This window comes from Eretmochelys imbricata, chromosome 2, assembly GCF_965152235.1.
Source record: "Eretmochelys imbricata isolate rEreImb1 chromosome 2, rEreImb1.hap1, whole genome shotgun sequence".
In the NCBI taxonomy this organism is placed as follows: domain Eukaryota; kingdom Metazoa; phylum Chordata; order Testudines; family Cheloniidae; genus Eretmochelys; species Eretmochelys imbricata.
Window position 1 is genome coordinate 166,865,972 of NC_135573.1, and position 14,506 is coordinate 166,880,477.

General features: G+C 44.8%; 1 protein-coding gene across 2 annotated transcripts in view; it reads left to right on the plus strand.

The window, feature by feature from the left end:
* The first annotated feature begins 704 nt into the window (after positions 1-704).
* Positions 705-14,506, plus strand: part of GRB10 (growth factor receptor bound protein 10) — an 82,811-nt gene continuing 69,009 nt past the window's right edge. Inside the window, exons 1-2 of one of the 2 annotated variants that reach the window (XM_077809206.1) lie at positions 705-913; positions 5,944-6,085. In XM_077809206.1, the coding sequence (XP_077665332.1) occupies positions 732-913; positions 5,944-6,085 (324 nt within the window). In that variant the 5' untranslated portion in view covers positions 705-731. The remainder of the gene's footprint in view (positions 914-5,943; positions 6,086-14,506) is intronic. The other variant, XM_077809205.1, reaches the window with a different exon arrangement.

Consider the following 14,506-nt stretch of genomic DNA (forward strand, 5'->3'; position numbering starts at 1 on the left):
TGGTCAGCACTGCAGTCTAAAAATTTGAAGAGATGGAGGGCTATTGGCTGATAGTCAATGATTGACTGATTCACCATCACAGTGGCTTTCCAACTTGCCCAACTCGGGATCTCTTTTCCCCTATTAAGTCTCCTCTGTAGAAGGTTTAATCTGTCTAGGTTCTTGCATCGTACAGTTTAACATGTGTCATACTATCTGTTGGTGCTGTGAATGCTCAAAAATTCTGAAATTCAGAGAGAATTTGGAAAGCCATTGAGTTTAAAATGTATATCAGTCCTTCTTGTAGTGAGGTGATGCTTCCAATACAAGGCATACTGTATTAGAAATTAAAAGTTAACTGATTATTGAAAAGACCTGAAAAGATAAGAATTCACTGCTCTTAGTAACTGGCATTGACACTGAATGAGGTATTGCTACTACATCCACAGTGCAGGGCAAAATAGACTCATTACCAGCAGTAGATACAGCTGTCTTCATATTTCTAAATAGTCAAGTGGTTGTCAAAAGTGCTTTTTTTTTTTAATTGTGCTCTGACTGTGAAAAAGCTTTCTATAACAAAAACCTGGACATTGAAGAGAGCTCGTAATATAAAAATATTTGCTCTCTTATCTGTAAACTGTCTTTATCCTTCTAAATTTCTGTAGTAGTTCTAGCCTTCAAATGTGTAATGCCATCTTTATTTTGTCTGTTTTTCAGATGATGACGTGGACCTAGAAGCTTTGGTAAATGACATGAATTCCTCATTTGAAAGCTTGTACTCAGTGTGCGGTATGCAGTCAGAAACCACTCCCCTCCTTCAAAATGGCCAGCTTAATCGCAGCCAACTGCCAACCTCAGGAACAAGTTCTCTGCAGCCCATGTCTCCAAGGCAGAAGGTGCAGCGGTCTCAGCCAGTGCGCATTATGGCAGTAAGGTATGAAAAGAGGACAAGATAGAGGGACTCTTACGTGTGTTGCCTTGGGCTAACTGAAAGAACCCAGATCATCTCATGGGTGATATCTGACAGCTGCTTAGTGGTACTAAGTAATAATGCACTTGATTTTTGTTCTGTTTTTGAAGAGGAAGATGAGTTACCAACTAAGACAGAAAAAACAATCTTGTATATTGTCTGTATTTCTTGGAGGCCATGTCTTTAGTATGGGCTTGCTCAAGTGACCCTCCATGTTTGGATTTAGTTAATATCCTTCATCCAAATGTTCTGTCATGCGCAGTATCTACTCAAAATATCTTGTTTAATAGAAACACTTTACCTTCTGTAGTAGCCATTAGACAGTTGACTAAAGGTGTGTTTGCCTATATGAGGCCCAAACTGAAACAGCAGGTTTGTGTTACAAATTTATAACATCTTATATTAATAGAGCAAGTCTAATACCACCTCTAGTGACCCCATTAAAATGGGGTTGTGACCCACTTTGGGGTCCCAACCCATAAGTTTAGAACTGCTACAGTAAAGCATCTTCAACTCCAGACATAGCAGCATTATGCTAGTGAATAAGAAGCCAAAAGTGGAAGTATCTTTAAATCAGGTTGCTGTTCCCAGCATGGAACTTGCTTCTTTCAAGCTTGAAGTGAATGATTAAACAGATTTTTTTTATAGTAGTTGAAGGCTTTTATGTGTAACAAAAGGTTCTTAAAATCTCATTTGTTTGTTTTAAAAAAATAACAAAACAACAACAACAAACCCTGCTGTTGGTTTAATTGGACAGGCTGATTTGCTTTCATCCGGTCCGCAAGTATATTTGGGATTTTCACTTCAGTTAACAAATATCCTTTCCAAATGAAGTCTGAGTTGACATGTGCTGATGATTCCAAAAAGCTTCCAAAAAGCCTACACAACACCCATAGCCTTGCTGATCTGATGTGTCGTGTCAGGAAGGCAACCTCCCTTCTTGGTGACAATGGAACCAAGATACTCAATTTCAACTTCTTGTCCATCGATTATGATGGATGGGGTAGAGGTCCATCAGCCACATAAATCAGTTTAGCCTTCTTCCAGTTGACTTGCAGACCAAGCTTACGTGCTATTTCCTTACATATTTTCAGGACATGGATGAGATTAGTTCATGAGGATGTGACTATACCCATGTTATCTGCATATTCCAGGCCTGTTAAGCAGTATCACCCCCAATCTGCACCTAGTGACCGCTTCCATCATTTGGTCAATAATGATGTTGAGCAGATTGGAGCAGCTACTCACCCTTGACGGACGCCGCTGTTGTACTCAAACTAGTTGGACATTCTAGTACCCAAGAGAACACAGCTCTCGCTTTTGGCGTTGCATTTCTACAAGAAGGTTGAGGAGCTTGCCAGGCACACCAGCAGCTTGCAGCAAAGCTAAAGGGAGCAACAATCAACAGAGTCAAATGCAGCTTTCACATCAATAAAGGCTATATACATCTCATCCTTCTTACATTGAAACTCTTGGGCTTTTTGAATAATTTGTCTAATGGTAAGAATCTGCTCCATGGTTAATCCAGCTGGGCATAGACCTGGCTTGCTGTAGATAGCACAGATTCCTTATGGTGGTCTTAACACGCTCAGAAAGAACCAGCGTGAACAATTTGCTTGGAATGGAAAGCAAAATGAAGCTGCAGTGATTGAAACACACCAGAGCATGGCCTTTCCTTTTCCAAAATGGAAGAATTAATCCCATGGCAGCATTCATTGGATAGTTTCTCATGAATCCAGATTTTGTTGATAATGTGGGTCAGCCACTGTAAGACAGAATCTCCGTCGTGCTTGATCAGCTCAACAGCAATACGACAAAAACTGGCAGCACGACCGTTCTTGAGCTTACAGGCTGCACTTCGAACAAACTTGACTATGACATCACATTACATGGAGGTCGCTCCACTCTTTGCATCCCCCTGAACTGCAAATCTGCTGCTCTGAAGAAGCACTTAGAACACTTTCAGGAGCTTCTTATCTACTCATTTTGCCTCGGTGCTGAATGTGTTACTGTGTCCATCCTTAATAGCAAGGATTTGTTCCATCTTTTAAGTTTGACTGGCTTTTAAGTTATGCAGTTCTTTATAGACTGTGCTGTAGTCATTTGTGGCCAATACAGCTTCTGTCAATACAGCCTTATTTACCCAAAATATCTCCCGGTCCTGCTTTAAAGCTGTTACAAGCAAGGCACTGAGGCATAGGTATTTTTGGTTGTTCTTGATTAAGCGAACCAAGCCATGTTTTTTCTATGATGTCTATGGTCTGTTGACTTGCCCATTGATATTTAAGGCTAGCATGCCTTTTCCACAGCACTTTGTTGGCAGCATCCATGACGGGAAACTGGAAACAGTCACATAACTTGTTGACTTGCTTGTGTTAATAGCTTTAATCGGCAATGGTTAGTGTGTCAAATCATTTGCAGATTTCAGCCTCCTATTCCATTTTGACAGCAGCATCAGTCAGTTTCTGTAATTCTAACTCACTAATGGATGGCTTGGTTTGACTAGCCTTCAACTTCAGTTTTGTCATGACCACAAGCAACCTGTGGTCCGTATTGCCAACTTCCATACCCCTGAACACCGAACAGTGGTATATGCAGTGGTATATACAGCTTCCCTGCCAGTTGGCTATCAGAATGTGAACTAGTGCTTTGCGGGTTCATCCATCATTCAAATACAAAGTCCGTGCATTTATGTTCTTCTGTTGGAAATCGATGTCAGAAACAAGGAGACCAGTGGGGCACGAATCTCCCTGTTACCGTTCATGGTCATATTCACAAAGAAATGCCCAATGCTTTCTGGATGCAGGCAGCCTACCTGACCCCTGTTGTGCCAGGACCCCGGGCTGCAGCCCTGAAAGCCCCTGCATTAATCCAGCCCTGCATTTTCATCACATAGCACAGTGATAATCCTCTGGGGAAGATGTGGTTTGGTTTTGTTTTTTAAATGGTTTCCTTGGCATTCCCAAGCATAACAAACTTATCAGAGAAGACTCTGACTCTCAACTCTGTGCAGTTCCACAAGCACTTGTACAGCATGGCTCAGATTCACGTAGGCTCAACATCACCATGCAGGGCCAGATTAACACAGAGGCTTTAGGGGCTGCAGCCTGGGGCCCTGGCACAGCAGGGCTCAGGCAGGCTGCTTGCACCCCATGGCCCCATGCCGCTCTGAGGCCCCTGGTGGCAGGAAGGCAGGGAACCGGCCAATGGGAGCTGCGGGGGCAGCATGTGGAGACACGCTATTCCCCTCCCCCAGGGACACACACAGAGACATACTAGCAGCCGGCTGCTTCCAGAAGTGGCGTGGGGCTATGGCATGCAGGCAGGCAGCCTGCCTGAGCTCTGCTGCGCCACCAGCCAGGAGCCACCTGTGGTAAGCGCCTCCCGGCCGGAGTCTGCAGCTCACACCTCCTCCTGCACCCCAACCCCCTGCCCCAGGTCAGAATCCCTTCCTTCACCAAACTCCCTCCCAGAGCCCCCACCCCTCATCCTCTTCTGCACCCCAACACTCTGCCCCAGCCTGGAGCCCCCTCCTGCATCCAAATTCTCTCCCAGAAAGAAACTAATATAACAGCTGTTCTAAGGTAAGAAGTAGGCTATTTTGAATTAACTTAACTATATTCTATGTGTTTTAAGACTGAAATGTAACCACAGAATGGCTTTATGTTAATTAAAAGGCAAGTTTAGTATAGCGTTAATAGCCTTGATGCCATAATTGTAATCATTTTGTTTTAAATTAGCAAAAAGACTTGTATACAAGGGTCCCTCAAAATCTAATAGCCCCAGGCCCACAGGAGAGCTATCTGGCCCTGTCACCATACTTAACTTTTAGGTGCCCAGAAAATCACTTGGCCTCACAAAGCCTGAGTTAGGCACCTAGGCTTCCTATACGATGAATGGGGAGAGATAGGTGCCTTCCAATGGGATCACAAAAGCTGGCATGCTAGACTGCTCCTCACCTAAGTTAGCCAGTGGGAGATGTCAACAAGAGGGATATGTGCTGAATTGAAACCTTCTGTTTCCACTTCACTATACTGGAGGTCAGTGCAAGTCTCTGATCATAGGCTGTCTATAAGCCTGAGGCACAAGAGACTGTCTTGATTATAGGGAATCTTTACCGTAAACTGTATAATGACCAATTCCGGGTAGCTCTGCTTCGTCTAGATGGCTCTTTCATCACATTGTTTAGACACAAGTAGGGAAAACCCCTACCACCTGGCTAGACAAGTCAAATTGCCACTGTTACAGCCCACAATTATGACTGGCACACCACTTCCCACCAAAACTTGCCTATTAACCTGTTTAAACAGGTGTGCCTTATACTGGACCATAAAGGCTGCGAAATTCTGGATCTGAACAATCCTGCCAGCAGAGTTCTTATAGGCCTTGCCACCAGTCCTAGAACTCTAACATAGGAGTATCCCAATTGATCATACCTACTGAGGTGAAACCTTGTTAGGATCTAGTTACGATCAACTGTGACACTTCAGCAGTCTGCTCCTATGCTAGAGCTCTAGGACTGTTGGCAAAGTCTACAAGGATTATGCTGGCAGGATTGTTCAAATGCAGAATTTGGCAGTAGCAGCTCTTCTCTTGGATTGCATCCATTTGAACGAGCTCACATATATGTACTTCTGGCATGTAGAACATAAACTAACAGTCTTCAGTTTAGCCCTTGCTATCTGTGATATAGGTCTGATTTTTTTTCTCAACAATTACCTCAATTATACGCACATATAATCAAGTTAGATGCAACAAAACAAGCTTGGATGCGTGACTGACTTTTCACACGCATTACCTAATTTGTTCATTCAATCACAGTAATTGTATGTATGTATGTATGTTGTGAAAAAATATCTATATTGTTTTGAACAAAGTTTGTTTGATTCCCTTTCCTAAATGGTGTATGATATCAATGTATATTGAATGTAGGCAGTGGGTTAGTCAGGAGACTTAATTTCTTCTTTTAATATTCAGTTCTTATGTGTTTGTAGACGTCTCCAAGAAGAAGAACAACAGTTTAGAACATCCTCTTTGCCAGCCATACCAAATCCATTTCCAGAGCTTTGCAGTCCTACAAGCTCTCCAGTACTGGCTCCTGGATCTTTACCTCAGAGTCAACCTGCTAGTAAGCATGTGAGTATTAAGTAGAAGTACATTTCTATCATAGATTCTCATTTAAGCTGACAATTGATTACTTCAGTGTAAAGGTAGAAGGAAAACCTCAAGATGCCTAGAAATATATATATATATATCTTGACCTTGAGCAGTGCAATACTGGCAAGAGACTACTATCTGCAAACAGACTTCAAAACTGTAAAAGGTTTGTAAGTACCAAGAGATCAGAAGCTCTCTTGCTGTTAATAAAGGATGTTTGGAGTGAATGAAGCAATAATGTTTAATATCCTCTCCTGAATTTCATTATGCTAGGCAATGTTTCATTTAATTCAGAAATCTGGATAATTTTCTTAGAGCATTAATTGGGTATATTATACTGCATATACTAGGTGCCACAATAGTGCTTACCAGCCTGTTGCTGATTAAAAATTTAAGGGGTTTATAAATAGCTCCCTGTTTGCTTTTAAAGATATGTGCGGTCTTTACTGGTTTAAATGTACATCATAAAGCTGCCCAAAAAGCAAAGTAATCTTCTTAGATCTAATGGTGAGAGCAGGGGGAATGGGATTTAGGAGCAAAATTACCTGATGGAAAGCTGGCTTGAGTGGCTCTTCACACTGAGGTCTGGTCTACAGTACGCGGTTATTTCGGAATTAGCCGAGTTACCTCGAAATAAAACTGGTTCCGTCCACATGACCAAACCAGTTTTTCGATTTAAAGGGCTCTCTACTCCGATTTCTGTACTCCACCTCGGCAAGTGGAGTAGCACTAAAATCGAGATCACAGTTCCAGGTTACAGGTACTGTGGACGCAATTCAACGATATTGGCCTCCGGGAGCTATCCCAGAATGCTCCCTTGTGACCGCTCTGGACAACAGTCTGAACTCCGATGCACTAGCCAGGTAGGCAGTAAAAGCCCTGGGAACTTTTGAATTTCCTGTTTGGTCACAGGTGACCATCAGCACAGTTCACCATAACAGGCGACCATGCAGAGTCCACCATCACAGGCGACCATGCACTCCCGGATTCTCAGACAAGCTCCAGCATGGTCCAAACGGGAGATACTGGATCTCATTGCATGTTGGGGAGATGAATCTGTTATGGCAGAACTACGTTCCAAAAAAAGGAATGCAAATATGTACGCTAAAGTCTCCAGGGCCATGACGGAAAAAGGCTACTCTAGGGACACACAACAGTGTCGTACAAAAATCAAGGAGTTCAGGCAAGCGTACCAAAAATCCAGGGAGCCAAACGGGTGCTCTGGGTTACAGCCCCATACATGCCGCTTCTACCATGAGCTGCATGCAATTATGGGGAGCGATGACACCACTACCCCACCACTGTCCATGGATACCTGCAAGGGGGGAGTAGCAAGGAGAGAGGAGGATGAGTTTTTGAAGGAGGAGGAGGAGGTGGATAGTGCACAGGCGGCAAGTAGGGAATCTGTTTTCCCCCAGCCAGGACCTATTTTCAACGCTGGAGCCAATAGCCTCCCCCTACTCCCAAAGCATGCTCCCAGACCATGACACTGGAGAAGGCACTTCTGGTGAGTGAGAGCTTGATTGGAGCCACGCAATGTGGGGTGGAGGGAAACCCAGCTGTGCTGCGCTGTTCACATTTAGTTTAATGGGCTCATCCCTGCTCAGAGCCTCATCAGAGCCCCGCGATGGGGGTGGGGGTGGGGGGAGGGTGTTGTGTGAAGCGATCATCCCAGAGAGCCCGCAGGCTGCCTGCAAGCTGAATTCTGTTGCCTGGCCGCATGTGGTGGCTTACTCACACCAAAGTGGCAGGCACTTCAGTATAAGAGGCAAAATGAGACCTTGTACAGAAAGAACATGTGCTGTGTACTATGAATTTCCTGTTTCACTGAGAAAGTGTCCCCTTTGTTCTCTAAAATGTATCTTTTAAAATACTACCCTCCCTTTTTCTCCTCCTGCAGCAGGTGCAAATGTTTCAATGTAGTCCCTGTCTACTCCGTCCCAGAGGCTGGTCCAGATTAGAAGCCAGAAAAAATGAACTCGGGACGACATGTTTGCCAAGCTCATGAAGTCCTCCCGCACTGATAGGGCCCAGTTGAATGCGTGGAGGCAAACAATTGCGGAGTCGCGTAAAACGTTACATGACTACGAAGAGAGGAGGGACATGCGCGATGAGAGCAGGGAGGATGCTATGATCAAGCTCATGGGGGAGCAAACTGACATGCTCTGCTGTATGGTGGATCTAATGCGGGAAAGGCAGCAAGACCACAGAGTGCTGCTGTAGCCCCTGAATAACCGCCCTCCCTCCTCCCCAAGTTCCATAGCCTCCTCACCCAGACGCCCAAGAACATGGGGGTGGGAGGGGAAGGCTATGGGGACCCACACAGCCAACCCCAGAGGATTGCACAAGCAGCAGAATTTGGCATATCCTAAATTTTGATTTGGTTTCTGGACTTGTTCTTTCCTCCTCCTCCACCCCTCTAATCCAATCCCCCCCCCCCACCCCAGTCTAGCTTCTGATTTCTCTCAATGTTTTGTGCAACAAATAATAACGGTTTTTAAACAATTGTGACTTTATTTCCATATATATAGATATAGGGTGGGTAAATTTAAGACAAACCAACACAACTCTCACACAGTACCCTGGCCAGTCATGAAACTGACTTTCAAAGCTTCTCTGATGCGCCGCACGCCCTGCTGCGCTCTTCTAATCACCCTGTTGTCTGGCTGTGTGAAACTGGCTGACAGGCGAGTTGCCTCAACCTCCCACCCCACCATAAATGTCTCCCCCTTACTCTCTCAGATATTGTGGAGCACACAACAAGCAGCAATTACAATTGGAATATTGGTTGTGCTGAGATCTAACCGAGTCAATAAACTGCGCCAGCGCGCTTTCAAATGTCCAAACGCACATTCTACCACGATTCTGCACTTGCTCAGCCTATAGTTGAACTGCTCTTTACTACTGTCCAGGGTGCCTGTGTATGACTTCATGAGCCATGGCATTAAGGGGTAGGCTGTGTCCCTGAGGATAACTATAGGCATTTCAACATCCCTAACAGTAATTTTCTGGTCTGGGAGGTAAGTGCCTTCCTGCAGCTGTTCAAACGGACCAGAGTTCCTGAAGATGCGAGCACCATGCACCTTTCCTGGCCATCCCACGTTGATGTCAGTGAAACGTCCCTTGTGATCCACCAGTGCTTGCACCACCATGGAAAAGTATCCCTTGCGGTTTATGTACTGGCTGCTCCGGTGTTCCGGGGCCAAGATAGGAATATGCATTCCGTCTGTCGCCCTGCCGCAGTTAGGGAACTCCAGTGCATTAAAGCCATCCACAATGGTCTGCACATTTCCCAAAGCCACTGCCCTTGATAGCAGCTGGTCAATGATTGCATTGGCTACTTGCACCACAGCAGACCCCACAGGAGATTTCCCCACTCCAAACTGATTTCCGACTGACCGGTAGCTGTCTGGCATTGCAAGCTTCCACAGGGCTATGGCCACTTGCTTCTCAACTGTGAGGGCTGCTCTTATTTTGGTGTCTTTGCGCTTCAGGGCAGGGGACAGCAAGTCACAAAGTTCCATGAAAGTGGCCCTACGCATACGAAAGTTTCTCAGCCACTGGGAATCATCCCATACCCACAACACTATGCGGTCCCACCAGTCTGTGCTTGTTTCCCAGGCTCAGAATCGGCATTCCACCGCATGAACCTGGCCCAACAGCACCATGATCTCCCTGTTGCCACATGCTGTGCTGTCTGTGTCCATGTCCTCACCAGCATCACACTGTCGTCGCTTCCTCGCCCGGTTTTGCGGGTACTGCACATGGTGCTGGATAATGCGTGAGGTATTTACAATGGTCAAAACTGCAGCGGAGATCTGATCAGGCTCCATGGCTATGGTGTCTGCACGGGTAAACCTGGAAAAAGGGCGCGAAATGTAGGAGAGCAGAGTGGCAGCGGAAGCTGTGCTGTTTGGTTCACGGTAGCCAAACAAAGGCTGAAAAAGGTTGTGTTCTGTGGCTTTCACGGAGGTGGGAGCCCAGGACAGACAACATGGAGAAACTTGGAAGCGTGGCAATAGCGGGAGAGCAGAGTTGGCCGCCGAAGCTGTGCTGTTCGGTTCACAATGGCCGAGCGGAGTTGGCAGCGGAAGCGTTTGATGAGGAAGAGAGAGAGTAGATAGTAGAGATTACATAGGAAGATGAGAGGAAATGAAAGGTGGATTCATAGTAGCAGGAGAGCAGCGATGCACCATCTGCTGAAAGCAGTATGGCGTCTGCATGCCAAAAAGGCGCGAAACAATTGTCTGCTGTAGCTTTCTGACGACACATACCCAGAAACACCCAACGAGAATGTTTTTGCTCCATCATGCACTGGGAGCTTAACCCAGAATTCCAATGGGCAGCGGGGACTGCGGGAACTATGGGATAGCTACCCACAGTGCACCGCTCCCACATTCGATGCTAGCCTTGGTACTGTGGACGCAATCCGCTGAATTCACACACTTTAGTGGGGACACAGAAGACTGAATGTATAAAATAGCTTCCGAAAATTCAAATAGAATAATTTCAAAATAATTTCCTACGGTAGACGTACCCGGAGAGTTTTACAGTGACACTTCGTCAAATTGGGGTACTCACACAGGAGAAAGAAGGTGTCGTCATGTAAATATTTATCTCTCCTATCCACCCCTCTCTACCCCCTAAAGAGTGCCGTTTTACCCACCCTGCTATTAGTCCTGGAGCTCTCTTGAAATAGACACTACACTTAAGCCAAAAAGCTGTGGATAATTTTGTGAGATGCACAAACTTGCACTAGACTGAAATGATTTAAAAAAAAAACAACTACTTTTCTTTTGTGACTGGAGACCCAAGTACAAACCTGATCTGGGCCAGAGGTATGAAGATGTTGCATTACCTTATTTTTGGTTTTCTAGAGAAGTTCTTCAATTGAGCAAACTGAAACCTAATATTTTTCTCAGCTTCCTTTTTTAAACAAAATGGTTAGATTGAAATAAACATCCACAATTTACCTCCACACAGTAGGTGCTACATAACTTGCTACCTTTTTTGTAAATGCACGTTCTCCCTGAATTAATTAAAATTTCTTAACAGTGCATGATCTGAGGACCAGAGAGTGTGCTGATCCACTTCCTGGACACTACGGTGCTAATAAGTGATGGTCACATAAACATCACCCTATACCGGAAACCTACTGACCGCTATACCTACCTACATGCCTCCAGCTTCCATCCAGGACACCCTACACTTTCCATTGTCTACAGCCAAGCTCTACGATACAACCACATTTGCTCCAATCCCTCAGACAGAGACAAACACCTACAAGATCTCTATCAAGTGTTCTTACAACTACAATACCCACCTGCTGAAGTGAAGAAACAGATTGACAGAGCCAGAAGAGTACCCAGAAGTCACCTACTACAGGACAGGCCCAACAAAGAAAATAACAGAACGCCACTAGCCATCACCTTCAGCCCCCAACTAAAACCTCTCCAACACATCCTCAAGGATCTAGAACCTATCCTGAAGAACGACCCATCACTCTCCCAGATCTTGGGAGACAGGCCAGTCCTTGCTTACAGACAGCCCCCCAACGTGAAGCAAATACTCACCAGCAACCACACACCACACAACAGAACCACTAACCCAGGAACCTATCCTTGCAATAAAGCCCGTTGCCAACTGTGTCCACATATTTATTCAGGGGACACCGTCATAGGGCCTAATCACATCAGCCACACTATCAGAGGCTCGTTCACCTGCACATCTACCAATGTGATATGTGCCAGCAATGCCCCTCTGCCATGTACATTGGCCAAACTTGACAGTCTCTACATAAAAGAATAAATGTACAGAAATCGGATGTCAAGAATTATAACATTCGAAAACCAGTCGGAGAACACTTCAATCTCTTTGGTCACTTGATTACAGACCTAAAAGTCACAATATTACAACAAAAAAACTTCAAAAACAGACTCCAATGAGAGACTGCTGAATTGGAACTAATTTGCAAGCTGGATACAATTAACTTAGGCTTGAATAAAGACTGGGAGTGGATGCGTCATTACACAAAGTAAAAGTATTCCCCCACCCCCCCGCTGTTCCTCAGAGGTTCTTGTCAACTGCTGGAAATGACCCACCTTGATTATCACTACAAAAAGTTCCCCCACCCCGCTGTCCTGCTGGTAATAGCTCACCTTACCTGATCACTCTCGTTACAGTGTGTATGGTATCACCCATTGTTTCATGTTCTCTGTGTATATAAATCTCCCCACTGTATTTTCAACTGAATGCATCCGATGAAGTGAGCTGTAGCTCACGAAAGCTTATGCTCAAATAAATTTGGTAGTGTCTAAGGTGCCACAAGTCCTCCTTTTCTTTTTAGAGATCTCAGAATGTCTTGTGTGCTGGGGAAAGGAAACAAAGTAGTAGGCAACTGTCTTGTGACTCCTGGCCCTTGATAACAGAACAATTTTTCCAGCCTTTCTTCTAAGCAACAAGGCATGTGTTGAGACTGGTTGCAGCTATTTAGAGACTCCAATAACTTATTCGGGCCTTCTATCTTTGTTTCTCTTTTTGACACACACACGCACTTCAGTATCAGTAGCTTTTATAAGTTTATCATATGAAACAAAATGCAGCCTAAAAGATGGCTGAAAGCCATAAGATTCTATCTTGAACTGTGTCTCAGTGATCCAGGAAAGAAATACCCTTGTAGTTGTCTCTTTAACAGGGAGGGCCCTGCGAAGCTTAAGTTGCTCAGGCTTTGGCTGCAGCCCCAGGTATCAGCCCCATGCGGTGAGGCTTCAGCTTTCTGCCCTGGGCCCCAGCAAGTCTAATGCCAGCCCTGCTTGGCAGCCCCTCTCCCCGCCCCCCCCCGAAACCTGTTTGCGGCTCCCGGGAGCCCCGGACTTCTGGTTGAGAACCACTGGTCTAAAAGGTTTCAAAGTAGCAGCTGTGTTAATCTGTATTTGCAAAAAGAAAAGGAGTACTTGTGGCACCTTAGAGACTAACAAATTTATTTGAGCATAATCGGATGCATTCAGTGGAAAATACAGTGGGGAGATTTATATACATAGAGAACATTACCATAAAAGCTGAGAAGTGCAAGGTGGTCTGGACCGAGCAGTGCCAGGAGGCTTTCCGGGCGCTGAAGGAGGCTCTGGTCAGTGGCCCAGTTCTGACAAACCCAGACTTTGACAAGCCCTTTATGGTGTTCACCAACACCTCAGACGTGGGACTGGGGGCGGTGTTAATGCAGGAGGATGAAAAAGGGGAGAGACACCCCATCGTGTACCTGAGCAAGAAGTTGCTACCCCAGGAGCAACACTACGCGGCCATCGAGAAGGAATGCCTGGCCATGGTGTGGGCCCTCAAGAAACTAGAGCCATATCTCTTCGGGCGACACTTCACCGTGTACATCGACCACTCTCCCCTGACCTGGCTGCACCAGATGAAAGGAGCCAATGCCAAACTCCTGAGGTGGACTAAGGTGCCACAAGTACTCCTTTTCTTTTTACTGGTCTAAAAGGTATTCAGTGTTTCAGATTCTGATGCCTTTAAAGAGGCACCCACTTGAAATTCATCTTTCCATCTGAAAATGTTGTATCTCTGTTTATCACACATAACATCTTTTTACTGTAACTGGAACATGATGCTATATATGTATGTTATGCGCTTGAAGTGTACTGTGAAGTGTACTGTCAGTTTCTGGTGTGGTAGTTTTTTTGTTTTGTTTTGTTTTTTGTCCAGTTTCTGCTGCTTGATTCAGGGTGTGTTTTAGGACATCACTTATGCGCTGTTCTGGGATTACTTCATGAACATTCTCCTCCCAGGCCCACAGTGGGGATTTGTTTTGGAATTTTCAATAGGGCAAAATAAATCTAGTGTGGTTTATGGAACTGTCTTCTTTTATTCATTGTTTGTTTGTTATGAAATGTACCACACACTTCCGTTTTTTTTTTTGTTTTGTTTTCTCCTGAAAGCGACTTTCTTGTTTTATATACATATCTGGAAATATTTAAAACCTTTTTATAGGACCAAAGCTAGAGTTTATAACCTTCAGTGATGACCAGAAGGCTCTTCTTCCACTGGTGGGATTATTTCTCCTGTCTCTAGAATTCTGTCACCTGCGAATACTTTGGGCTTCACTTCAATAACACCATATGGCATTTTCATTATATGGTATTTGACAAAGTAGTGAATAACCCAGTCAGGAATAAGTATCTGAGTTACAGTAAATACACCAGCTTTGTAAGGCAGTGAAAAATATCAGAAGTGAGAAAAAACTTGAGGCTATAACTATTTATTTCAATTTCACTCTCTATTGCAGTACGTATTACCTGTTGAGAAGGATCTTGATATAGTGAATAACTATGTCCCTTTTCGTCTGGAAAATATAAGGGTATACTATATGATGATGGGCTTGTTTGCCAAAAT